The sequence below is a fragment of the Camelus ferus genome, chromosome 17 (genome assembly GCF_009834535.1).
Source record: "Camelus ferus isolate YT-003-E chromosome 17, BCGSAC_Cfer_1.0, whole genome shotgun sequence".
NCBI classification, from domain to species: Eukaryota; Metazoa; Chordata; class Mammalia; order Artiodactyla; family Camelidae; genus Camelus; species Camelus ferus.
This window is the reverse complement of record NC_045712.1, coordinates 31,417,039-31,443,295: the sequence shown is the minus strand read 5'-3', so window position 1 is coordinate 31,443,295 and position 26,257 is coordinate 31,417,039. Positions and strand designations below refer to the sequence as shown.

The 26,257-nt window shown below is 60.1% G+C and overlaps 2 protein-coding genes across 2 annotated transcripts in view; one reads left to right on the top strand and one right to left on the bottom strand.

Moving 5' to 3' along the window:
- The window catches only part of UROC1 (urocanate hydratase 1), a 28,060-nt gene extending 20,979 nt beyond the window's left edge, over positions 1 to 7,081 (bottom strand). Inside the window, 2 exon segments of the mRNA XM_006176083.3 lie at positions 298 to 428; positions 6,923 to 7,081. Of these exon segments, the coding sequence (XP_006176145.2) occupies positions 298 to 428; positions 6,923 to 7,048 (257 nt within the window). The 5' untranslated portion in view covers positions 7,049 to 7,081.
- Positions 7,082 to 11,457: 4,376 nt separating this feature from the next.
- CHST13 (carbohydrate sulfotransferase 13) lies at positions 11,458 to 25,830 on the top strand. The gene is made up of 4 exons (XM_032458818.1): positions 11,458 to 11,476; positions 11,611 to 11,725; positions 20,789 to 20,871; positions 24,477 to 25,830. Exons 2-4 carry the CDS (start codon positions 11,641 to 11,643, stop codon positions 25,320 to 25,322), a joined length of 1,014 nt encoding a protein of 337 aa, XP_032314709.1. The 5' UTR covers positions 11,458 to 11,476; positions 11,611 to 11,640; the 3' UTR covers positions 25,323 to 25,830.
- Positions 25,831 to 26,257: the final 427 nt, after the last annotated feature.

The window sequence follows — 26,257 nt, the reverse complement described above, 5'->3', positions numbered from 1 at the left end:
GGCACCGACTCTGGAGCGGGTGCCAGACCAGTAGCCCTGCGCAGGAGCGAGGGGACGCAGTTCTGTTTCATGGAGTGGTCCAGACAGCCTGGGCCTCCAGCGTTTTCGAGAACAACTGGTGCCCAGTGGGGCAGCATCTCCTGGGGGCGTGAGGAGGGCAGATCCTTCTGCCTGGAGCTGGCTGCAGCCCCAAGCCTGGCCCATGTCGCGGGCTTGGCCATTCTGGGGTGGACAGCCCAGCCCCCCGCCCCCGTTTCCTGACCCCACGTGGTTCCCCAGGAGCCCACCTGCACCCACCTCATCTCCATGTCGGGACAGAACCGGTACATGTAGATGTGCCCGTACAGTCGCAGCTCCTGGGCGAACTCGGGGGCCAGCAGCTCCTGGATGTCCGGGGGGAAGTACCGGAGGGCATTCCTCAGTGCCAGCTGCAGGAGGAGAGCCGTGAGTGCAGCAGGGGTGCAGGCTCCAGGCCAGGATCAAGATGCTTCCACGATGGGTCATCCTCCCTCCCCACCGGTGTGCCTCTGTTCTACTCAGAAAACTTTGGCCCTGCCCAGAGATGGCCCAGTTCTCACCTAGGCCTGTCTACAATGTCACCTCTTTCAGGAAGCCTTCCCTGATTGCCCTCCCTGCTTCATGTAGGCAGCCCTCAAGTCTCTCCCTCTTTTGTTCCCCATGGGCCAGGCTGCTTGGCCACAGGGAAGGACCAGAGAGGGGCCTGCCCTGAGTCTTGTGACCGCAGGAGGGTGCAGACTCCGGGAGAGGAAAGCAGGCGTGTGGGGCCACAGCACCTTGTGCCAGGGCAGAGCAGCCCCCAGATCGGCCAGTAGCCTCAGGCAGTGAGGTGCCCTGGATGCCAAGGGCAGAGGGCTAGGAGGAGGAGGGCAGCCCGCCCCGTGTGCCCTGAGGTCCAGCGCTTCATGACAAGGGTGTCACTGAGGGCCTCAGGCTGGTGGGGCGGGAGGGGAGGGTGAGACGGATGATGAGGGAAACACTGGCTCAGGGTCCCGAGAGCTGGAGACAGTTTGCCCAGAACAGCCTCTTCAGTTTTCATGTGGAATAAAAGCACAAAATCCCTCCTCTCTTAGAAAACACCGACCAGAAACACAGCGTCTCCCTTGAGAGGTGGCTTGGCATATGCCCCGGCGGGAGGTTCTCAGTCACCCGGAGGCTGGCCCACCCCGAAGTCTCTGGTGTGTGGTTCTGGGTTCCCAGGGGCTGCCGCTGCCGACCCGGGGACCCCCCTCTGGGAACCGCTGCGGGAGGGCAGCAGCCGGCTGATTCTCCTGCCCCCGGGGCTGCGTGGGAGGGGCCCACCAGAAAGGACGCACTGCAACTGCAGGGAAGGTGTGCGGCCAGGAGTCAGGAGAGCCGGGCCCTCCACAGTCTGGCCGGGGCCTGGGGTCCGGCTGCTCTCTGCGCCTGCCACAGCTCGACAGCGCAGCTGCTAATCTGATCTTGCCAAGCAAAACCGAACATTTATGGAAAAGTTCCAAAAGCAACACCTCACACAGGCACACGCGCTCCACTCGAGGCCTAACCCTACGTCGTGGGTCCCAACGTGTTCTGCTGAACTCTGGCTCCCTTGAGTTCACTTTCTAGGAAACGCTAGTTCCAACCCCCGCCCCACGTCGCAGCCCACAGAGAGGCGGCAGCTGCGGCCTGACCACCGGGATCCCCGTCCTCACGTGTGCGTGTCCCAGAGGCGCCGGACGGAAGGCGGCCCGTGCGAGTGCTGGTGCAGCGCTGGGCGTGGGTGCCCACGCCGCAAACACACAGTGAAGTCTCCCGTCAAAATGAACCGTCCTTACACTGTGTCCTGTGCACAGAGCTGGTGGAACGTCTCAGCCATTCCACGAAATGCCTTAAAAGGCCCTGAAACTCCACGGCTTCCAGCACGAAGTGCTTCTGCTCGTGCACCACAAACGCAGAGGGGCGCCAGCGACTCCCCTGAACCCACAACGCAGCACAGAACTCCATTTGCCACATCCCCCCTCGTGTAAGACCCCATTTTAGGACCACTGGATTCCTCCTTATCCCTGAAATTCAGTGAGTCAGCCTGGGTACGGCTTCACGCCAACCATCCTACATCAGAGTTTCTGTTTTCGCTTCTGATGGTAAACTCTTTTTATCTGCAATTTCATGTTTTCACTAGTTCAGGAAAGTTGTCTTCTATATTTTTGTTCAGTAACTTTCTCTTCTGTGTCTAAAGTTTCGTGAGAGGTATGCAGCAGATAGTTCTTGAGCGAAAGAATTTAAAAGAAGCAGCTCTTTGCCAGCCTGGATTCAATACTCGAAGCTCTGAACAGGGGCCATTCTCAGCGTTACGATGAGGTGGAGCTCGGACAGGCTGTGTGACATGCTGGGGTCCTGTGGCCACCCCGGACGAGGCCCAGGTGCCCCAAGGCCCCGGCAGTCTCGTCAGAGAAGGGTCAGCAAGGGCAGGCCAGGTGGGTGATGGGGGTAGTCTCTGTATGTGCAGGGACAGCAGGGTCTGCCCAGCCCTGCCGACCAGCAGGTGTGCAAGCTCGGGCAGGCCCCTCCCGTTTCCTCATCCAAAGACCCCCAAGCCAGAACCCGCCCCCCAGCCTTGCTGCTCCCTTGCTCAAAGGTCTTCAGTTTATTCTAAAGCACCGCCAGGCAGAGCCTGTGGGGCCGACTTGGGAATTCAGCCCCGGTGGCCAGCTGGCCGGCAGTGATTGCACAGGACCCCACGGCTTGGCCGACTCCAGAGGGTCTGCTCTGCAGCACGGAGGATGCAGACACAGGTTTTCCTCGGTGAGAGTGCGGCCTGTGGGTCACATAATGCGTGTTGCTAGCGGGTCTTACTGGCAAAATCGTACGTACTCAAGGCACGTACATTGGACAGAAATTCTAGAGACCCCTTCCCCTCCCCTGCCTTGACTTACGGCATGAGGATCTGACAAGCTCAGTGGCCTGCACCCTTAGGGCCAGGGAATTGTTTCACAAAAGTCCGGTGTGCAGCCCGGGGTCGGGGGAGAGTTCTGGGTGCCTGATGGTCCAGTAGAGAGAATAAAGGCCCCTGAAGATGTCCACGCCCTGCACCCCGGGACCTGTGAACACGTAACATCACACAGCTATAGAGACTTTGCAGATGTGATTCAGGTAAGGATTTTGAGATGGGAGGCGATCCTACGTGACCCAGGTCAGCCCTGCAGCATCCCAAGTGTCCTCATAAGAGGAGAGCTGAGGGACTGGGACTTGCTGCACTGCTGGCTTTGGAGACAGAGGGCCCAGGAGCCCAGGAGCGCAGGCGCCTCTGGAGCCCAGAAAGGCGAGCGGAGGGCTGTCCTCTCAAGCCTCCTGGGGAGCCAGCCTGCTGCAACATTTTTAACTTGACCTTCCATCATATAATTCTACTAAAAATGAGTTACAGGCATTTAAAACATGTAAACCCAAACCAGGACACTCCTGATCTGTGAGGCCTGTGCGCCAGCGTGAGAGTCACGAGGCAGCAGCACGTGAGCAGGGGAACCGCCGCTTCCTGCGTCTGCACGAGCCTTCTTGCTCTTAGCCCAGTGAAGCCCATTTCAGGTTTCCTGCGCTCGGGGTTGTAAGGGAGCAAATCTGTGCCGGTTTAAAGCCACTGCCGTTGTGGGGATTTGTCAGCAGCGACAGGGCACTAAGAAGATGGCGAGAATCACGTCGCTTCTGCTGCGAGAACACCTTTCCTGCCTGGTGGCTGGTAACCGAGGCCACCAGCCCGCGACCTGGAGTGGCTCACAGGGCAGGGGTGCTTGTGTGTGTGTCAGAGAGAAGAGACTGACAGACAGACAGACAGAGGATGTGGCCTGCGCCTTTTGTTCTAACCTGGCAGGGAGCTGGAAGTTTCTGACTGTCACTGTTTCTGCCAAGAATGATGGCTCTGTCTGAATTACCTGCACCCTCCTGTGCCCTTGCCGGAACTGCAGCCAGGCTTCCTGGGTCCAAACCGTGGGTCAGGCTCCTCTGGCCGGGGCGGGCAGCCTCCCCAGAGGCTGTTGCCTCTGCGCCCAGGTCTCCACACCTCAGTCTGTACCGGGGTCTGCCCCACACATGCTTGCCTCGCCTCTCAGGACTTCAGTCTCCTCTTCCGAACAGGTGGCCCCTGCCCCCTAGGGCCATCTTGGGGACCGGGTGAACCGACGGGCTAAGCACCGTGCTTGGCACACACGGCTCCCAGAACGACCGTCTCCCACACTCACGGCCTCGTCCTTCCAGCCGGGCCTCTGTCCACCCTGCCCACCTAGGAACCTGCACTCTCCACGGGCAGTGCTGTTAAGAGGCAGGTCACGCCCAACTCAGGGACCATCATGAGCTCCTTGTTATGCACCTGATAAAGTGCACACTGGCTGGCGTCCAGGCCCCTCAGTAACCAGGTGGGCCTGGCTCTGCAAGGTCCACACCCAGCGTGGGCCTACGTGGGGCCTCCTCCTCCCCAATTTACTCTGCACAAGCCCTCTCTGCATCTTCACTCACTGCCTCCCGCTGGCTCCAAAGGGCCTCCCCTCTCAGATTTCTCAGTCTGGAAACCTTGCCCACGGTGCCAAGGACAGCTCCTCTAAGAAGCCTTCCTGGGTTTCTCCTGCCTGCTAAACTCTGGTAGGGTATTCATTTGGGCACTTAGCATGTAGTCTTGTTCATCCACTCAACAAACAACTCTGGCATCAATGAAGACCCAGGAACGAGCTCAACAGAGCCCCACCCTCCAGAAGCTCAGGGGCTGTGTTAGCAGTGACGGGAGGTCTTCAGATCTGGGGTCTGATGTGCAGTGCAGCCCCTGCAGGCGGGGCACGGTTTGGGGAAACACCACTAAGAGAAACTGCACGCGGGGGAGCGAGGACACAAGACACCGCTAACAGGCCCAGCTCGCGTGTGACAGGACGAGCTTCCCTCTGCTCTGCAGAAGCCGCTGCTGTGGACACAGCCCCGGAGGCTTCCAGCCAGGCCACGCCCTGTGCTGACCTACAGAAGAGCGAAGGGCGAAGCAGTGCTCGACCACCCAAACCACGAAGCACCCGCAGCAGCTCGAAGACGGGGGCGGCTCCAAGGGCGCCGGGGAGGACGGTCTCAAAAGAAAGTCCCATTTCCACTTTCAGAAGGACACACACACCTTGTGCGCACACGGAACGCCTCTGGAAGGAGACGCCAAAGCCAGTGATAGATCTCGGAACATTTCACTTGCTTATCTTTTAAAATTACCTCGAAAAGTTTATGCCAAAATTCAAAGAGATGTTTACACAAAAACATCAGAAACAAGGGAAGAGTAAGGCCACCAGCTGAGGAGGCCGAGGGGCCTGGGGCCGTCTCGGAAGAGCCCCCGCGATTCTCTCCGGGAGGAAGGGCCTCATGCAGATCCCTCTGGGATGGGACGCGGGGCTTTGGACATCCGCCAATTCTCCGCCCCCGGCTGGGTGTTCTACATTCGGCTCGGCCCTGACGCTGCCGCCCGGCCCCACACCGCAGGTCAGGGGCTCAGTCCCACAGGATGTGCCCATTCAGTCGCCCATCACACGCCCAGGTTGACGCTGCGCTTCTGACAAAGGGGGTCCTACACCCCTCCTCAGGTCAGTAATTTGCTAGAACGGCTCTTGGACGCAGGGAAACACTTCTGCTGGTTTATTCTAGAGTAACCGGCGAGCTGCCCGAGAAAGGGGGGTGCAGGGGGACGGGGGCAGCCTAGAAGCCCCGACCCTGCAGACTGGGGGTTCTGGAGGCTTCCTCACGAAGGATGATTGATCGTTAACTCCACTTCCAGCCCCTCTCCCCTCTCTGGAGGATGGGGTGGGGTTGAAAGTTCCAACTTCTAATCACAGCTTGGTTCTTCCAGTGACCAGCCCCCACCAGGAGCCGTCCAGAGTGGCCTCCTGTCGCCCAGGAAATTCCAACAGATTTAGGAGCCCTGTGTCAGGAACCCGGGTCAAAGACCGAATCTCAGCAGGAAGGAAGCGGGGCAGAGATGGACACACATGTCTTGTTCCTGCACAGGCCCCTGCAAACGGAAGGTGCGGCCCCTCCACCAGGATGCAGCTTGAAGCCCCCAGACCGCAAGTCACCCGCTCCCAGGGCCACCTGTGTCCTGCTGGTCACACCACCAGCCATTAGGGTGTCACCGGAGCCCTCTGGGCCCTCGCGGCCAAAGGTCGATGTGCTGACGCCCAGCAGGAAGGTGCCCAGGGGGTGGACACACTGACCTCTGCTCGACCAGGCCGAGCTGGGCCCCGTGCCCTCCCCTCTGTGGGAGGTGCTGGCTGCAGGCCAGGCGGCCGCAGGAAGGGCAGCGTCTCCTTCTGGGTGGCCGCCTGGCCTCTGGGGGATCCCTCTTCCAGGCTCCCCGCTTGCTTGGATCCCTGCTTTCCCCAAGTGTTCTTGAAATCCCCAAGGAGTCTTTAGAGCACAAAAGTGGGAGAAAGCTATTCGCCCCAACTTTTTTCCAGCTGGTCTCCTGAACACTTGTGTGTAATTATTTTCCTCCCTGCTGACCAGGGAGATGGTCAGTGACCTGCCCGGTGCCAGCTGGCCGTCTTCCTGGCCCATCTCCTACAAGTAGGGACACCTGGCCTGCTCCCCCCAGCACACCTGCCCTCCCTCTGCAGGGCTGCAGCCACGGAGCTGCAGACGCAGGTAGATTGGGACTGACGGCTGGGGGCAGCCCCCAGCCTCCACTTCCCGGCTGGGTGACCTTGAGCCTCAGGGTCCATCCCCATCAGGAAATGGGGGCTGGAGTCCTACACCCCAGGGTGCACTGGGGAGAGAATGAAGGGTTTTGGGTCCCCGTCCCACGGTCTCCCCCACTGGGGGCTCGCTGAGGCCAGGGGGTGGGGGGAGGTGGAGCAGGAGGTGGGGAAGTCCCCCCCAGACTCCCCAGTAGGCACCCAGAGGACAGATGGCCCCACAGGAATGGGGCCCAACCTCTTACTTGCTCCTCTGCAGGGCTGAGGCCAGGGGTTCGGACTGGGGCGTGGGGCACCCCAGGCCAGCGTCCACGGTTCTCTGGGAGGGGCCGCAGGGGCAGGCCGGAGCACAGTGCCTGGAGGCTGGACATGTCAGACTGAGACCAGGGCGAAGCCTGCTCTGTGAGGAGGCCACGGAGAGACTCGGCAGCCAAGGTCCAGCTGGGCGGGGTCCTCGGGCTCCAGGGCCACCTCCTCCAGCCCCTCATTGGGCCCCAGGCCTCCAGAAGGAGCCACGTGTAGGTCAGAGGGTCACAGGCCCCCAGGCTGGCCACCTGCAGTGCTGACCTGGGGGGCCGACCTCTGGGGAGAGGCCAGCTTCACCCCTGTGACGACTGGGTGAGCATCTGTTTGTCCTGTTAGAGAGGCATCGGCCCCGAGGGTTAGCTGGTGGGGTCTCACGTTGGGGTGCACCCTGTGGTCTAGTGGGGCAGTCACACCAGGCAGGTGTTGTGGGGCTTGTGTCTTGACACTGCAGGACCGTGTGAGACTGGACCTGGCACAGAGGTGGTGCCCCTTGGACCCCTCCTGCCTGCCACCTGGGTGACAGGTGGGTCAGGAGCCCACCTGGCGGCAGGTGTACCCTCCTTGGCTCCCAGTGAGGTGCACACCCCCGCCCCTTCCCAAAGCTCTGTGTGGAGGGTCTGCCTGGAGGGGGCTCTCCCCTCAACCCCAGTGACAGCCCTGCAGGAAGGGCCGGCCCATTGACCCCCCACAGGGATGGGGCAGCTGGGACCCAGGTGTCACGTGCACAGCCAGGAAGTGGCCCTGGGGAGGCGACACATCTGGGTGTGAAGCCAGCTCAGCTGCCGGCCAGCCCCGTGGCCTTGGGCCCTGTCCCAGATCACACAAGCGGGTGCGGGAGGCACAGGTTGGGGAGATAAGCACCCTCCGCTTGGAAAGGCGCGTGAGCGGGACAGCCGGCCCCCACCAAGTGTTTGCTCCTCAGAGCACAGACGTCACTGGCCCAGTTTACAGGTCTGGAAACAAGGCAAGGGAGGCCGGGGGCTCGCCCAAGGCCACAGCTAGTTCCGGTGGAGCTGGGATTTGGACCCTTGGCGCCCAGTCTGGCCCCCACTGGCGCAGCGTGGTGCTGCTACTGCGTCCTCGCAGCCGGGAGGCGGCCTAGGGCGGGGGGCGGCAGAGACGCAGACAGGAGAGCTCTCACAGCGTTGGTCACTGGCAGCTGGGCAGCGACCCGGCCGAGCGCCGCTGCGGGCTCTGGGGACAGACCCCCGACTCCGCCCCGCCCAGGCCTGAGCTACACATATCAGGACGGCCGGCAGCCGGCCCCTCTGCCCAAGGCTACTTCTGCTTCCACGATCCAGAGCCTCTCTTCCACTCGGAGGGGGCTGGAAGGCTGGGGAATCCACAGCCCCCTCCCACCTGCCAGGGGCAGCCTGCAGCCAACATCCGTGATGGATAAATGCCCCAGCTCCCTTTCTCCTGGCAGTGGCGGGTGGAGCAGTAACTCCGCTGGCCCCAGCAGGACTGGGCTGAGCTGCCCCCAGGGCGTCCCCACTTCACTCCCTGCTCCCCCAACACACAGCCCTCGACAGACTGGCTGTGCCGACACTTCCCCTTGGGATTTGTTTCTGGGGGAGGCATCAAGAGAAGCCAGGAGTCTAACAGTTTTTGTGAACTCTCCTAATTTTTAAATATTTGCAACCAATTAAAAACATTTTCCATTGTCCTGAACAGAAGAGTGGATTGTATCCGTGTCAGTGTTCTAGTGGTGACCCTGTGTTACAAATGGCAAGACATTGCCTTCAGGGAACAAGGCACCGGGTCTCACTTACTGACTCTTAACAACTGCACGTGAATTTGCAAGGATGCCAACACAAATAGTCTAATTTTTTTTAATGAAGGGAGGTAATTAAATTTATTTATTTAGTAGAGGTACTGGGAATTGAACCCAGGACCTCATGCATGCTAGGCATGCACTCTACCACTGAGCTATACCCTACCCCCAACTAGTCTAATTTTTAAACATTGTACGAGCTGTTTAAAGACCTGGGATCTCACAGATGTGAAATATGGCAGATGGGTAGGTTCAAGCCTGGCTATACTACTCATGAGCTGTGTGTCCTTGGGTAAGTTCCTTAGCCTCTCTGTGCCTCCATGTCCTAGTCTGAAAAATGAAAGCAGTAACAGTAGCTACCTCATGGGCTGCGTCTGAGGATTAAACAAGATAACACAAGCAAAGCAAAGGTCTCAGAACAGCACCTGCACAGAATCAGCACCAGATAAAACGTTACTTTTCTAATTGCTGCCTCTATCCAAAAAGCAAGGAACGTAGCAACGTATGTAGTCCAGAAAGCAAAGAAACATGTACACTTGGGCACGGACTATCTGAAGGACACACAGGGACCTGGGGGTGCTGGGGGGACGGAGACCCCTCACTGTGAACCCACACCTTCAGAGCACTGAATGCCGTTGAAACCACACCCTTCCCAATGAGTAATTTTATGTTACGTGAGTTTCACCTTAGTTCAAAAGAACTCCGGTGGTTTTGAATTTTGCTCCATGGACAAACGCAATAAATAAAACTTTTAAACTAATAAGGAGTAAAAAAGGGGCAGGCAGGCCCTCAGTTTGTGCCTCCCCGGGCCTCAGCCCTCAGGCTCCGGTGCTGGATGGGGCCTGTCCCACTGGAACCATCGAGTGCCTGCCTGTCTCCCCACCGGTCACTCCAGGGGTACTCCAGTCCTGTCCTGGCAGCCAGCACTGCATAGCCCAGCCCCACCCCCGGGCACCCCCAACCCAGGCCACACTGGACCCCCATCTCTGCCACATCACTGGCGGGCCCATGTGGCCTTCCTGGGCCAGGCAGGACTTCTGCCCCTTGGACCGTCAACCTAGTCCCAGCTTCCCTCCTTCCCCTCCAGCCACCCTGCCCCTGGGTGCCTTCCCTGAGCCAGCCTGACCCCTGACCCCTGCCTTCAAAAGGGAGCCTGGACCCAGAGAACTCGCACCCTGGTCCACGCCCTTCACGTCTCCCACAGGCAGCACCAGCCTCCACCCCGTCCTGCCACCGGGTCCCCGACTCCTGGCCACCACTCGAGGTCCATCAGCAGCACAGCCATAGACTTAGAACCGCCCACACCCCAGCCCACGATACACAGGGATGGGGACACCCTGTCTGCCTCTGACTTCATCCACTTGGCCGCCCCAGAGCCTCCTGGCGGCCTCCAAGGACTTTCCTGGACCAGACGGGCTGAGATGTTGTCCCCAACTTTGGCCACCAGGTGGCAGCACAGGGACCACCAGGGCTGGGACTCTTACAGAGAGGTCGGTCCTAAGGCAGGTGTGGGGAAGATTTGGGGCCACCTAGGGTCTGGATAACCAGGAATTCCAGTGCTGGGCCCAGAGCAGCAGCGACCCTGCCTGTAGGCCGTTCTGGGAGTGAAATGGACACTCCCCAAGGCTGTCTGTACAGGTCGCCCGCAAAGCCATACACAGAGCTTCTGGTTTACCTGTGAGCTGTTTCCCCTCCTCCAGCATCAGCATTTGGAGCCATAGCTTTAATTTTATTTACCTAAAGTTCTTCTTTAAATAGACCTTTAAAACTTAAATAAATGTAATAGGAAGGAATTTTTGTATAACTGCCTTAACAGAAAGCAGAGTCACTTGCCAGAAACAGGCAGTAACTGTAAAAAATAATCACCAACCTCAAGTTCTCAGATGGCACTCACTCAGCACCAGACGCTGTTCCAAACATCTCCCGTGTCTCATTTAGTTCCCACAGCGCGATGAGGTGTGTCCCTCCCATTACACAGAGAACTGGGGCACAGAGGTTGGGCAACCTTCCTGATCTCACAGTGGGTAGGTGGCACCAGAAGGGCTGAAATCACCAGATTCTTCAATTGCAATTAAAAAACACACACTTTCCGACATATTCAGTACTGGCTCAAGCGCGCGCGCGCACACACACACGTGCACACCACCAGCTGTCCCCTTGGGTGCTCTGGGGGGCATGAACTGAGACACCCCCCCCCCCACCTTCTGGAGTCTGGCCGGGACCTGCAGTAGCTGGGATCCAGGCAGGACCTGGAGACCCCCGTGGAAAACAAGGCTACAGGATGGGCCTGGGGGAAGGAATGGGCAGCTTTGGGCCTGATTCTGAGGGCGGGAGGGTCCGGGGGAGTCATGTACAGGCGGCCGCTGCCCTAAGCCAGCCCCTGGACCCCTGCAGGTAAGGTAGCCAAGAGACAAGGGGACATAGTGCTCCCCGGACCCGCCCACCCGCCACCGTGACAAGGCTTCTCGGTCTCCGGTAGAGGATGGCGCCCCTGGGCGAGCGAAAGGGGGCAGAGCCGCTTCCTCCACCCAGCCTCCAACCTTAGCGCCCTGGACCGCCGCCAGGCTGGCTGCCCCGCTGGATCGGGTCGGGGGAGGCTTGCAGACTGGACGAGCGAGGCCCGCCGACCGGCGCTCGCACACCTGCCTGACTCCAACAGTCGGCCAACTCGCCCCCGCCCCCCGCGAGCAGAGCCCTCGCACCCCCGAGCCGCGCGAAGGTGGGTGTAGGTGCGGTCCCGGGTCGGGTCCAGGTCGGAGACTAGCCCGTGGGCGGGCCTGGGCTCGGGGGGCGGGCCCGGAGGCGGGTCCCGGGTCCGGCTCCCAGTCTGGACCCGCCCGGCTGCCCTGACAGACCCCGCGGACTGCTGCGCACCGGGCAAGCATGGGGAGGCGCTGCTGGAGGCGGCGCGCACTCGCGGCCGCGTGCCTGGTCGCCGCGCTCCTGCTGCTGAGCGCCCTGCGCCCCGGTGAGTGACCGCCGGTCCCGGGGCCGCCCACGGGCAGCCGGACACCCGACGGGCTGGGGGCTCTGCGGGCTCCTCCCGGGCTGGGGACAGGGGGGTGAGCTCAGAAAGGCTCCAGCCGCCCCGCCAGTGTCCCGGCTCCCCGCGAGGGTCTTGCCGCGCCCCCCCCCCGCCCCCCGAGTGTTGATCTCCCGAGGCCCGGAGACGTGAGAGGGGATGATTCTCCAGAAGCCTGTGCCTGGGGACCGGGTGAGTGGTGAGTGGCGGAGGGCGCTCCGCCCGCCCTGGAAGGCAGCCTCATTGGCCGCGCCGTCACCCCACTCCCCCTAGCGCCTGGGAGCCCCCCGGGTCCGCGGCCGGCGCGCGGGTGGGAAAACTGGACGCTCCGACCCCGGGGGCGGCCCCTCCGCGCACGGGCGCTGCGCCCTGGAGCGCCTGCTCCTAGCAAGGTTCACCCTGGAAAAGACTGCGGTCCTGAGCCCCCACCTCACGGTCTGCGGGAGAAACTGAGGCCGCCGGTCATGCCCGCCGCGCGGGGCTGAGACCTCACCCACCGGAGGGGCTGAGGAGCCCGGTCCGAGGCCTGTTCAGACCTCTAGCTCTGTTTGCCATTTCCCGGTGTTAGTGTGTGTGTGGCTGTGTGTGTGTGAGAGTGTGTGTGTGCTGCGGGGTCTGCATCTCTCCCCACCCCCTGGGGGCTCTTTGACAATCCCTGGAGCACGCCCCCTTGTGGCCTGGCAGACAGGGTCCAGGAAAAAGTAGCCATTTCCCAGGGTCCGGGCGGCCCCAGAGACGAGGCTGTGGAGGCTGTTGGCGAGGCAGCCCTGCCCCACCTGGCTGGGTCTGAGCTGGTGGATAAGGGTCATTCCACAGCCTTACCTGCTGGGTGCCCTCCCTGCCCTCTCGGGGCCACAGGACCCCACCTGTAAATGGGCTGCTCAGGATTTCCTGACAGGGCTCTGGGAGGTGGAGTTGATGGGAGCAGTCCCCAGCCTCTTCATGGAGCCGGGGTGGCGAGGTGCCCCCTCTATCCTGGGGCAAGGGGCTTCCTTCGTTGGGCCAGGGGCCAGGTGAGCCGGGCTTCGGAGGCTCTGCGCCGTCACCCTGCCGCTCCCACTGTCCCCTCTATGTCTGGACACAGCCGCCCAGACCTGGACATCTCCCCAAGCCCATGGGAGGGGGCCCAGATCAGGCTGTCCATGCTCTGCCCATTCGAGAGCTGGCTGGCCATCAGGGGTGGTGCTCCTGGCTCATGGCAGGGGTTAGCTGAGCAGAGGGTCCCCCAGCCCAGTGTGGGCTGTGGTCCTAGTGTTTGTGGTCATGACACTCTGTCCACCCAACCTTTCAAAGACAAATTTTGACCAGGATCTGGGCACTGCAGGGCACGGTGGTTCCCAGCTCCCAGGGTTCAGCCCCCGGTGTGGGGAGAGAGCGAACCCAGAGCGTCTGGACTCGGTGTGTGAGGCGGGCGCCGGAAGTGTCTGCAAAGGAGTGGGCAGGTTCAGGGACCGCGTGAGAGGTGGGTGTCTCCGTGTCTTCCCTGCCTGGACGCTCCCTCCTGCCACCCCCTCCCCCAGCAGGTTTGCAAGATGGGGAACAAACCAAGGTGCCATCATCTGTGCTTCAGTCCTTCTGACCTCCTCCCTCTTCTGCAGGAGCAGAAGGGTGACTCCCGGTCACCTGCTTAGCCTCTACCCAGGCCGTACCCCACCTGAGCTACACCTGTGACACCAATACCCTTGGCCGTGATCCTCTCACCCAGCAGGCTGGCCTTCCTGTGTCTGGTGTGGCGGACCCTTCTTGAGCCCTCTTTCCACTGCCCCAGACAGGGACGAGCTGTCTCTCTGCCTCCCAGAGCTCTCTTCTATTCGTTCTGGACCCTCAGACCTTTCTCCATGGACTGCTGCTGGCCACCAGAGCTGGGAGGGTGACCTCGGACAAGCCAACCTACCCTGCAGGCTCTTCTCCTGCCAAGCGCTGCGCTGGAGGTCCAGACCTCCAGGGCCAGGGAGGCTGTGCACTGGCAGCCCTGCAGGCAGAGTAGATGGTGGGGAGACAGCTGGGCAGGAAGCGTGGCCCCTCCGACCAAGGCCTCTGGAAATGCCCCAGTAGGGCCCTTGGCAGCATGGCCCTAGTTGGAAGGGGGCAGGACAGTGTGGCTCTACAGCCTCTAGGCCTGGGAATAGGGCTCCGGGCCCAGGATGGCTGGGAGCCTCCTCGTCCAGGCAGGCGGGTTACCAAAGCAGAAGTGGTCCTGAGGTGGGCAGAAGACCCCTGAAAGGCTGCCATTCCAGGTTGGGGCTCCGCTGCCCCTCTTCTAGTGGGAAGTCTGGAGTGGCCCACCTGGTGCCCCTCAGACCAAAGCTAACTAGCACGCAGGGTCCTGGGGTCGAGGAGGATGCCAGGGAAGGCGGGACAGCTGCCCTGGGCACTGCTGCCCTCAGCACCCCGCCATCCCCGTGCCCTCCCACGCTTGGCGTCCCCGGCAGCTTGCCTGGTGGAGTGGCCGCGTCTGTGTGATGCCCTTCACCACGTGTTCGCTGGCGCCTGCTCATTCCAGCTGTCTGTCTGGGCTGGGACAGAGCGTGCTGATAGACTGCCCTCCCAGAGCTGCTGTTTTAACATGAAAAGCCTAGATCTCCAGGGTGCACCTTCTGCTGCCAGAGGCACACCCAGGGAGAGCCATGACATTGCTACCTTGGGTCCCCACCCCTGCTGGTCCGCAGGGGCCTTGCTGGGTGCTGGAGCTACCCCACCCCCACCCCGTTCTGACCTCCAACCCCTTCCTGGTTCACAGGGCTGAGCACCTTTCCTGCTATTGGAAATCAGGGGTGTTTCTCTCAGAGCCAGGCTGGGCCTCTGTCCACTTCCAGGGGACCCTAGGGTGGGGGGAAGGAAGGGAGCGTGAGGGGGGAAGGAAGGGAGCGTGAGGAGGGAAGTTGGGTAGGGGGTTTGTTGCCAGGGGGCCCACCTCCCCCTTCTGGGCTGGACTGCTGGCCTCCTCTTCCTCCAGGACACACCCCTTCCCTTAGGGCCCCGCTTCCTGTCTAAGGTCCAAGGGTGATGTGTGCTAACTGGGACCTTCACAGCTCTGCCCAGTGGGGCCCCAGGGACTGACTGGGCCCCTGACTCCTTCCCAGTCCTGGCCCAGGGACTCCTAGTGGGGGAAGGATCAGAGACAGGGAGCCCCCAGAGGGCATTCTCAGTAAGGACAGCCCAACTCAGACCCAAATGAGCTGCCCTCAGGCATGGATGGACCCAGGGGCTCAAACCACATCTCTAGCTCTAGGTCTAGCTTTTCTCTGATACTCCCAGCTCCCCAGCCAGAGGGTGGGTCCTTTACCCATGGCTCCAGCCAGGGCCCCAAGGATGGGCTGGTCACGTGGTGCTTGCCTCTGAGCCAACTGCTGTGGCAGAAAGGGACGTGAGGCTCTGATTAGCCAGGCCTGGCCACATGTCTGCCCAGCAGCTGTGGGAAGGGGGCACCTAGCAGAAGTACATGAAGGGAGCAAGCAGGTTTGCTCCTGCAGGGAAATCGGATGTGCTGCCATACGGAGGGAGGTGGCTCTGGAAGCCCAGGCAAGAGACGCAGCTTGCTGCCACCGCTCTCCTGCGCATCAGAGGGCGCCCAGCTCTGCGGCTCCTCCTTGGCCTCCAGAGAGTAAAGGCCACATGATGGAAGAAGGCTCTCGGGTCAGTAGAAGGAAGTGGCTCGCTCAAGGCCACCCCACTAGGAGTGTGGGTGCTAGGATTTAAACCCCTTGTGCCTTCTGCTCTACAGGTCAGGGGTACTGGGGTTGGGCTTTGAAGGCTGCCTAGGAGTCTACCAGGTGGGAAAGGAGGAAAGGGAATCACAGGCACAGGGAGTGGCACAGAGGAGTGTGAAGGAGTGAAGGGGGCTGAGGGGTGTGTGTGGGCGGAGCTCAGGGCTCATGAGAGGGAGTGGCCACGTGGGGGCTGGCAAGGTTGGGCCCCGGCATAAGCGGCCTTGAACGGCCTGCGAGGAATTGGGGTGCTCTCCCTACGGCCAGGAAGGGCCATCAGTCCTTAACTAAATGTTCACAGGAGGTGAGGCACAGGGGTTGTAAGAAAAGAAGACAGCCCCCTCCTTACAGAGCTGACCTTCCAGAGGGACAGCCAGATGTCGGCCCACACACACACCAGATGACGCCAGCAGTAACAAGGGCCATGAGTGGAGACCCTTCACTGGAGAGGCCCTCTTTCTGGAGGGACGTTTGAGTTGAGAGCTGGACAATGAGGAGCGTCCCAGGCAGACGGAGTCAGTGCAAAGGCCCCGAGGTGCAGGCACCCACGTGTTCACCCACTCGGGGAGGCCAGTGTGGCTGGAGCTGCGTGAGGGAGCAGGGAAGAGGGGGCGAGCCAGGAGGGGCCCTGGAAGGAACTGAGATTGCTGTTAGCCTGTGGTGAGCCACGTGGGTTTAAGGTCGCCAGGAAGCTGGTGAGGAGACTCCTGTGATGGTCCTGGGCGGGGTGGACACTGCTGCCCAGTCAGGGCCCCGTTCCAGTGGGTCGTGGGGATCGTGAACAGACTCTGAATTTTAAACACAGGTGGAGAGATCTCTACTTCTCTCAAAGAAGAGAAGAAGAAAAGGTGGGACTGCTCTGCTCGATCACCAGAGGGGACATCCCTGACCCGGGGCCCACAGGTCATCCTGGGGACTGAACGGGCCAGGCAGCACTGCTCCTGCCGTGCGGTCTTGCGACATGCGCCTGGCTGGAACTCATTAACCAGAGACCATGTTGTGACCTCTGCCTCCTGGACAGGGCCCCACACAGGGCTCCCCCAGCGGTCCTTGGGGGCAGGTGTGCCTGGACCACCAGCTGGGCTTCTCTGCTCTCGGCTTCCCTGCGCGGTGCGTCACCCAGCAGCCTGGGTGCCAAGGACGGGCAGGGTCGTGTGCAGGGCAGAGCGGGGCTTAGGGGCACAGCGGAGTTAAGGACACACTCACGCACACCAGGGCCTGGGGGCAAACCTGTTTCTGGCCCTCACCTGCTGTGAGGCCGCCTCCTTGAGCCTCAGTTTCCCCATCTGTCAAATGGGAGTAACAACAGTTTCTACCCCCAGGAGTCAGCGTGTCAGTGAGCAAAGCATGGGCATGGTGCTCCCTGGCCTGAGTCCGTGGGCCTGGCCGCACCCAGTACTTCCTGGCCGGCTCCCCGCCTCCCCACTGAGACCCGTGCAGCCCAGGCTCTTCCAGCCCACGTGCAGTGGGTGCTGGGGTGTTGGGTTGGTCCTCATGCAGGCCCCCTGGGCTGGGACCCCGTGGGCGTGGGCCCTGGGCTCTCCCCACTTGTGGGCAGCTCACCCCCACTGCTTCCCTCCCCTCCACGCCCTACAGGTTTGCTGTGAGCTATTTCACATGCCCAGCTGTTTCCCTGTGTGTCTGTTTCTCCTCCCGGTTCCAGTCCCTGCCCTTGTGTGTAGTTCTGTCTGTCTATCTGTCTGGGCTCCCCTCAGCACCCCCACCTTCCTCCCGCCACTCCCTGGGCTCTGTCCTTCTCTCTCTCTAACCTCTTGCTATTTTTGTTTCCTTTTCTAAGCAGAACCCGCCTGCGGTTTTGCCTGTGGCTGCTCTGGGCTGGCCCAAGCCCCTCCCTGGCCACGAGATCAGGCCCGCCTGCCTGGCTCTCCTGGCCTGTCTGCTCCATGGTGCCTTTGGTAGGGGGGCCTGGGACCTGGAGCCAGTGGAGGGGCTGGGGGGTGCAGAGGACGCAGGCAAGAGGGGCCTGGGCAGTGGGAGTGGAGGTTGCAGGCTGCCTCCGCATGGCTAGTTGGGGGGTGAGTTGGGGGCGACCCCTACCCTCAGAGCCGTGGCCTCCAGCTGTGCGGGGTTGAGGGCTGGACCCAGGGAGTCCAAGGCATTCCCCTCAGACCCTGCTAGACCCATCTGACCCCCTGCCCAGCCAGCCTGCCCACCCTGTGGGACCACGGATTCTGCTCTGCGCGGTGGCCGGGGTGGCACTGGGCAGGGTGGCCAGCCCTGTAATCACTGGCCTCAGCTATTCTGGGCCTCTGGCCCTCCACCCACTGGCTCCTGGGGTCTGGTGGGGGACCCAGTGTCCTGCAGGCTGTGGTCTGGCCAGGAAACAGGCCCACACAAGGCCTGGTGCTTCCAGAAAGCTGGGTGCTGGGCCCAGGGCAGAGACGGCCTGGCTTTGCTCACCCTCCACCCCCACCACCCCAGTGGGTACCAGCCCTTCCTCAGTCCCCAGCTGTGTCCCCTAGGGGAGCTCATCCCCTCCCTGCAGGGTGGCACGGTGGACCCCTCCTCCCAGGGCCGTGCACAGAGCTGTGTGAGGGTAGTGCCCGGGGCTCCCAGGGCCACTGCACCTGGGCCCCACCCCTAGGGCCTCCCCATACCCTGAGGGGCCAGCCAATCGCGCTGCCTTCTCTGTCAGCTCATCTGATGCCAGGTGACTTTCCTGGGATGTGTCCAGCTGCCAGGAGACAGAGGTTCACGTCTTGGGACCATGATGACCCCATGACACAGGCTCGCCCTGAGGGCCTCACTCCTCCACGTGCCTTGGTCACAGGAGAGCCCAGACCTTGTTCTGGGGACACTGGAGTGGGAGGGCCCTGAGGCGGCCTGGACCGTGGCTGTCAGGTGCACACGGAGGGCTCTGGAGGCCAGGCTGGTCATCAGTTATTCATTCCTCAAACAGCCTCCACCAGGCTTTGCTTGCAGCAGTTGTGTGTGTCCCGGACCAGCAGAACATTGCTGGACGGTCAGAAATGCAGGTTCCTGGGCCCGCTCCAGACCTGCTGAGCCGGAACCTCAGTGTGGGGGCCCAGCTCTCTATGCTGCAACAGCCCATGCACGCGAGCATTTGACAACACCGCCTGTGGTCAGGTTGCCAACAGATCAGTTCATCAAATTTTCCAAGTCTATTTGTTTGCCAAAAACTTGTCTTAAGGAAAACTCTTGAATCTTGGCAGCACTTTAAAGACTCTTCATTGTGTTGAAAGCCAAGGATCCTGGAAAAATTCAATCTTCTTATGAATATACTATTTTCTCATATAATCTTGAATTCCTGAAGCCATTCTTCTTATGAATGTTCCACACGCTTACGAATTCAACAACTTACTGATACGCATTGAATATATTTACATTTGTAAACTAAATGTACATAAAATGTTCTTGGATATATTATTTTTTGATCAATATTTTTCTTTATTTTTACTGAGAGAATACTCTCATTCCATAAAATTCACTTTTCAGAGGGTACGATTCGGTGGTTTTTAGCACAGTAAAAGCCGTGCGATGTCACCACTACGTAATTCCAGAACGTCACATCAGCAGTGCCCCCCGGAGCCCTGGGACCACTCATGCGCTGTCTGTCTCTATGGAATTGTCTGCTCTGGACACTTCGTGTGGGTGGAGCCAAACACCACCCAGGCTCTTGTGACTGGCTTTTTTCACCCAGTACCATGTTACAAGGTCACCCATGTGGTGGCAGGTGGCAGGTCTTCATTCATTTGTACGCCATTATGTGTGTTAGCCGTGGGTTCTTCCCAGATGGCCTTAATCAACTCCCAGTTTTAGTTTCTCACCATGAAAGGTACTGGATTTTGTGCAGTTTTTCCTGCACGTACTGATGATCACACAGCTTTTTCTTTATCCTATTAATACGGTGTATTGCCCTGGTTGATATTTGCATGTTGAGCCAACCTTGCCTTTCTGGAATGAGTCTCACTCGGCCATGGTGTACAACCGTTTTTATATGCTGATGGACTCACAGCATCTGTATTTTGTAGAGGATTTCGCATCTATAATCGTAAGAGACATTGGTATATAGCTTTCCTTCCTTGGGACAGTCTTTATTTGATTTTGGTGTCAGGGTAATACTGGGCTCATATAATGAACTGAGAAGTGTTCCTTTCTTTCTTTTTGTTGGTTGGTTTGTTTTTTGAAGAGTTTGGAAGAGATTGGTGTTAATTTTTCCTTAAATATTTAGTAACAGTCACCAGTGAAGCCATCTGACCCTGGGCTTTTCTTTGTGGGAATTTTTTTTAAATCACTAATTGCATCTCATTACTTGTTATATGTCTGCTGAGATTTCAGGAATCTGTGTCTTTCTAGAAATGTGTCCATTTCATATAGGTTAAATGTGCTGTCGTACAGCTGTGCATATCACATGCTTACAGCCCTTTCTTATATTCTGTAAGGTCCAGTACTAACATCTTCTCTTTTACCTCCATTTTTAGTAATTTGAGTCTTCATTCTTTTTTTCTTGGTCAGTCTAACCAGAGATTTTCCAATTTTGGTGATATTTTAAAAGACTGCATTTTATTTTATTAGTTTATTAAGTATAATCATAGTTAAGAAGAACACGATTGAGAAGCACAAGGTCATGAACCTACCCTTATACTGACTATGTTACTAAGACTATGTTCACATTAATTGAGTATGTTTGAGGGTATTCCTTAGAAACACATTTTGAGTAGAAGAATAAGCTCAGGAAGCCGAGTTTCTGGTAGTTTTAGGAAGACTGAGGAATGCACAGCAATGAGACAAGAAGACAGCGCCCCTGCCCACGGAGACCTCCAGCCTGGGGGCAGCAAAGCCTGCCTTTACCAAGTGCTGACGTACGCACCAGTGGGGGCCACCCGACTGGTCACCTGAGCTGCCCCCAGACACCTGCAGCTTGGCCGTGTCCCCTCCAAGGCTGCCAGGATCTGGGGATGCTGATACCAGCCAGCCTGGCGACTGCAGGGCTCCATGAACGTGGGCTGGTGGGGGAGGGGCGGGGAGGAAGACAGACAGAGGTGGGTGAGGCTGGTGGTCTGGGCGTTCCCAGGGGCTGTGGTTTCCCCATCCCCTCTCGTCCCCTCTTGCCTGGCACCCCCCAAACTCGGAAGGCAATACTCGGGGGCAGGAGGGACTTGTCATGCCCCTGCACGCCGCCAGCCCCCAGAGGCAGGCAGGACACGGAGGGGAGCTGAGCCCCAGGGGTGGGCCAGACGCGCCCGGGGGAGCAGGCCGGGCCCCCAGGCCGTGGCCAGCCTGCCTGGAGCACCAGCGACCCTCCTCCCTCTGCCCCCAGGGCTTGAAGGCGGGGCTGTGGGCGCTGGCAGGCCTGGAGGCAAGAGCAGGAGTCCGCTGCAAAGGCTCCACGACCTGGACCAGGTAGGCAGACCCACCCTTCCCATCCAGGGCACCTCCTCTGCCTCCTGACCCGGAACCACAGAGCCCCATGCAGACCTGCTGCGGTGGGCTGCCACCACCACCAGGCTCCGTCTCGGGAGAGGAGGCGGGGGCGGGCGGTCTCGGGGTCTCCAGCCGCCCATCTGCCCACCACCAGACTGAGGCCACGCTCGCACCAGCAGTTCCACGTGTGGTGGACTTGTTAGTGGACTATGTGCTGACCATAGCCAGAGGCAAAAATGAGGTCCCCCCACCACGCGTTTTAGTGCTGCTGCAACTGAGAAACAGGTCGGGCGTCCCTGGTCGTGGGCTGTTCACAGGCACACGGCCCCCTGGCTGGCCCCACATGGGCCTGCGAGGGCCACACATGCCCCCAACGCACATGGCTGTGCCACTGAGAGCCCCAAGCCCAGCTCACACACCCAAACAGGCACATCCGGGGACCCATGCAGACAGCATCATTGGGCACCTACTGTGTTCAGGCTGGGCTCAGGACAGATGGATTGGCGGTGAGCAGATCGGCTGGGCCCTGCCCTCACACAGAACAGAACAATCTGACCCCAAGTGCTGACCATGCACCAGGCTCTCGGGTTCTGCCAGCGTGTGCAGGCCTCACGGCAGCACTGTAAGGTGGGGCATCGTTACCCTGTTTACAGATGAGGAGGCAGGCACGGGGGGCCAAGGGCCCTGAGAAAGTCACAGAGCTAAAAGAACTCGAGCCAGGCTAAGGGTCAGGCAGCTGGGTCCGGCCAGGCTGGCGGGGATGAGGGCTGTGGCTGTAGGATTCGGCCCCAGACTGGCAGGCACAGCCCTGGCTTCTGAGTCCCAAGACCTTGGCTGTGGGGCCCCTGGACACAGTTTGGAGTTCCAGCTTCCCTACTTGAGAGCTGCGGGCAATGCATTTCCTCTGAGCCTCAGTTTCCTCATCTGTAAAATGGAAATAGCATTGAGTGTCTTGGTATTCATGGGGCTGCAAGCAACAGAAAAGCTAACAGGCCAATTGAAGCCATCAGGACAGTCACTGCTCACTTCTCAATGCTCAGAGACTAGCAGCCCCGAGGTACAGAAGACACATGCTGCTCTCCATCACCCTCTGGATGTTGACTTCTGTCAGAGACCTGTTGCCTCATGGCTGCAAGGTTACTGCCAGGGCTCCAGACATCTCCACATGGGACAGCATCCCACGGAGAAAGGAAGCAGGTAGGGAGGTTTTTTTTGTTTTTTGTTTTCCCTTCAGGAGCCTTTATTTTTTGTCCTGAAGGAGAGTCTTTCCTGGAGCCATCCAGCAGACTTCCCCTAACATTGGCTTGGTCAGAACCAGGCCACATACCCAACCTGGACTCATCACTTTAGTGAAGGTGTTTGAGGCTGCTGTGACTGGTCCTTCCCTGAGGCTAACACAACAGTGTTCTGCTGGCCAGGAGGGGGTGACTGACAGGTGGATGGCCAACATTCTCTGCCACAAGAAACACGTTGCTTTGTTTGGACGCCGAAAGCAGACCTTGGCTGTGGGGCCCCTGGACACAGCTTGCTCCTAGCACCCAGGCCGAGCCTGGCTTCTGAGGCCAATCATGTGAGTCAGTGCCTCCAAGGATGGGAACAGGACCCTCTGAGCGCCCTCAGCACCCCACAGCCACGGCTGAACCTGGCAGTCACCCCCATGGTGAGATCCGGGAAAAGTCAGGAGCATGAGGTCGGACATTCGGCGCCCCGAGAGGACCTGCCCCTCCCTTTCTCCCTCCCTCCCGCCCTGGCCCAGCGCCTCCCAGACGCGGTCCGGGCGTGTGTGCAGTGCTGAACACACCTCATCTACAGCCGTTTCTGTATTTCACCTTTTCATTTTGGAAAATTCCAACCTACACAGAGGCAGAGAAGACAGCACAATGAGCCCTTGCATCCCCACCCGGGCTGAACGGTGATCAACTTCCGTCCAGTCTCGTCTCATCAGACCCCTGTCCCCCGTGCCCATCTGGGATTATTCTGAAGCAAATCCCAGCCTTGTTGATTCTGTGACTATTTCGGTATAGATCTGAGGGACTTCCTACAACTCATCCCCCTTGAAACATTTTTATTTCCTGCCCCGCCCTCTTCAACCCCATGTGCGGCATGTCAAATCCTGCTGTACACTTCAGTGTCTTCACTGCAAGGATCTGCACATCTGCGGATATGTCTGAAGGCATCAGAAGCCCTCACGCGCCTGCACATGGATGCTTCCCACCCCCCAAGATGTGCCCTGGTGGGCCCACCATTCCAGAGGCCGCTCTGGCCTCCTCTGACATGGAAACACCCTGAAGTCTTGTTTCTTAAGTGAGATTAACTACACACCTTACAGGTCACTCTTCAAGTGTGTGATACGGTGGTTCTGGCATATTTACAAGGCTGCACAACCATCACGATCATCTGGTTTCAGAACATTTCCATCACTCCTAGAAGGAACGCAGCACGCACCAGCATCCACTCCCCAGTCCCCCTCTCCCCGGCCCTGACAACTGCGATCTACTTCCTGTCTCTGTGGACCTGTTCTGGACATAGCACACAAGCAGAATCGTACAACGTGTGGCCTTCCGTGCCTGGCCAAGTTCACCTAGCGGCATGTTTGCAAAGTCCATCAGTCCAGCAGTCGGAACATCACTCTTCTTCATGGCTGAGTAACACCCACCGTACGGAGGACCACATACCATGGTCCGTCCATCAGCTGGTGGACATGTGGGCTCTTTGCACTTTTTCGCCACTGTGAGTAATGCTGCCGTGAACATCTACGTACAAGTTCTTGTGCGATGCTCGCTTTTAGTTTTCCTGGGTAAACACCTGGGAGTGGAATTGCCGGGTCATATGCTTACTTTCTGAGGAGCTAAGAGTGCTTAGATCACTAAGGGGGAAGGGTGGGGAGGGGAGGGTTAGTCTTGGAAGCCGGGACCCTATTTAGGGCAGAAAGGACCTGAAGAAAGAGGGGAGAGCCTGGGGGCAGCAGCTTGAGTCCCTGCGTGGCTGATGCTGGCTGGGAGGTGCTGGGCGGGGCACTCTCCTCACGCACAGAACTGTAAACCACACAGCAAGGTCCTGGCACCCAGCGAGGACCCTTGAGGGCCGGGTACACCCTGGATGTCATTTCACAGAGGTGGGCCAGGTTCCCATAGGGCAAGCTTCCTGCCCAAGCACTGAGGGTGGAATTTGTGGGGGTAGAAAAGAAATCAAGACTTAAAGGGTACCTGTCAACTCTTAAATACCGACTCACCTCGCTGTATTACTGAACAAAAAACATGCTGCTAGCCTGAGAGAGGCAGCATCTTCACCCCTATTCAAACGCAATTACAGCTACTGCCTTTATACCCCTCCCTGCTTTTGGTCAACAGTGAACAGACACTCCATTGGCGACCGCGGGTAGCCCTCTGGCGTCACATTTCTTTACCAGGCTGACTCTGACATCGCACCCTGGATCTCAGGCTCCCTGGGGCCCTGAGCGCCCAGCACGGGATGAGTCACACCCTCCCACGCGCCCGGGGAAGGGTAGATCCCCCCCAACACACGCCCAGGCCCCCGGGGCGCGCCGCCCCAGCACAGCCCTGACCCGGCTCCTGTCGCCACAGGGCCCGCGCTCCGCCCTGGCCGAGGTGCACCGGCAGCGGCGCGACCTGCTGCACCGCACCTGCAGCCGCCACACGCGCCGGCAACGCCTGCTGCAGCCCGAGGACCTGCGGCACGTGCTGGTGGACGACGCGCACGGCCTGCTCTACTGCTACGTGCCCAAGGTGGCCTGCACCAACTGGAAGCGTGTGCTGCTGGCGCTGAGCGGCCGCGCGCCCCCCGACCCGCGCGCCATCCCCGCGCACGAGGCGCACGCGCCGGGCCGCCTGCCCTCGCTGGCCGACTTCAGCCCGGCCGAGGTCAACCGGCGCCTGCGGGCCTACCTGGCCTTCCTCTTCGTGCGCGAGCCCTTCGAGCGCCTGGCGTCCGCCTACCGCAACAAGCTGGAGCGGCCCTACAGCGCGGCCTTCCAGCGCCGCTTCGGCACGAGCATCGTGAGGCGCCTGCGGCCGCGCCCAGGCCCTGACGCGCTGACCCGCGGCCACGACGTGCGCTTCGCCGAGTTCCTGGCCTACCTGCTGGACCCGCGCACGCGCCGCGCCGGGCCCTTCAACGAGCACTGGGAGCGCGCGCACGCGCTCTGCCACCCGTGCCGCCTGCGCTACGACGTGGTGGGCAAGTTCGAGACGCTGGCGGAGGACGCGGCCTTCGTGCTGGGCCTGGTGGGCGCACCCGGCCTGCGCTTCCCCGAGCCTCCGCCCCGGGCCCGGGCGGCCGCCACCCGCGACCGGGCCGCGCGCCTCTTCCGCGACATCAGCCCCTTCTACCAGCGGCGCCTCTTCGGCCTCTACAGGATGGACTTCCTGCTCTTCAACTACTCGGCCCCCTCCTACCTGCGGCTGCGCTAGCCCGGGGCCGCTCACTCGGCTCGACCCTGGCGGGTCTGGGCGCAGCCGCCTCGGGGCACCGGGCACCTGCCTGCCTGCCGCCTGATGCTTGCTTCCTGGAAGCGCTCCGGCGGGCAGGTGCCTCCCCAGGACCTCTGGGTGGGGGTGAGGACTGAGTAAGAGTTTTTTAGGTCGTGAGAGCCTGTTTTTTGTCAACTCTGTCCCGGAACCTGTCCGCGGTGCAGGATTAAGTACCCTGGCTCTGCGCAGCCCGTGTCCTATCCCAGGGCCCTCCCCGCCTCACCTCCCTGGTAAGGACAGCCCTGGCCAAGGAGAGGAGCCCTCCCTTCCGCCTTCCACCTGGGCGTCCTGAGCCGGGAGCAGCTGGGGGCCCTGTTCTGGCCCCACCCTTCGTCTCGGTCTGGTCAGAGGCTAGGCTGTCCCGCGCCCAGGGTGCAGTAACGGTGGCAGGTTTTGTAAGACCTGGGGAGCTCATGGTTTTGAAATAAAGTGTTTTGTTACTTTCTGACATTTTGGAGTTTCTGCCTCATTTTGCCGTTTGTTCAGGAGGCATGAGGCTGTCTGATCTTGAGCCTGGGTCACCTTCACGGCGGCCTGCAGGTGTCACAGGCCAAGTGGGGAGTGGTACGGGGAGCGGGCACCCCACGGGGGTCCTGAATTCTGGCTCCAGGGGCAACAGTGATGCTGGGGGGAAATGTATCGTTTCGCTCTGCCAGGGCCAAACCAGTTGAGCCAAGCCCCGTGCCGTGCCTGCCTCCCACCCTGGGGTGTGTGTGCGTGTGTGTGCGCACGTTCTGTAGAGACAGCTGGTCATGGGAGTCCGTTGGGAGGAAATGTCCCCTCAGTGATGGATGAATAGATGACGTCCTCTCAGTGTCTGTGGATGATAAATCAAAATGCCAGAACTTTGGGAAGAACAGGGCAGGGCACGCTTC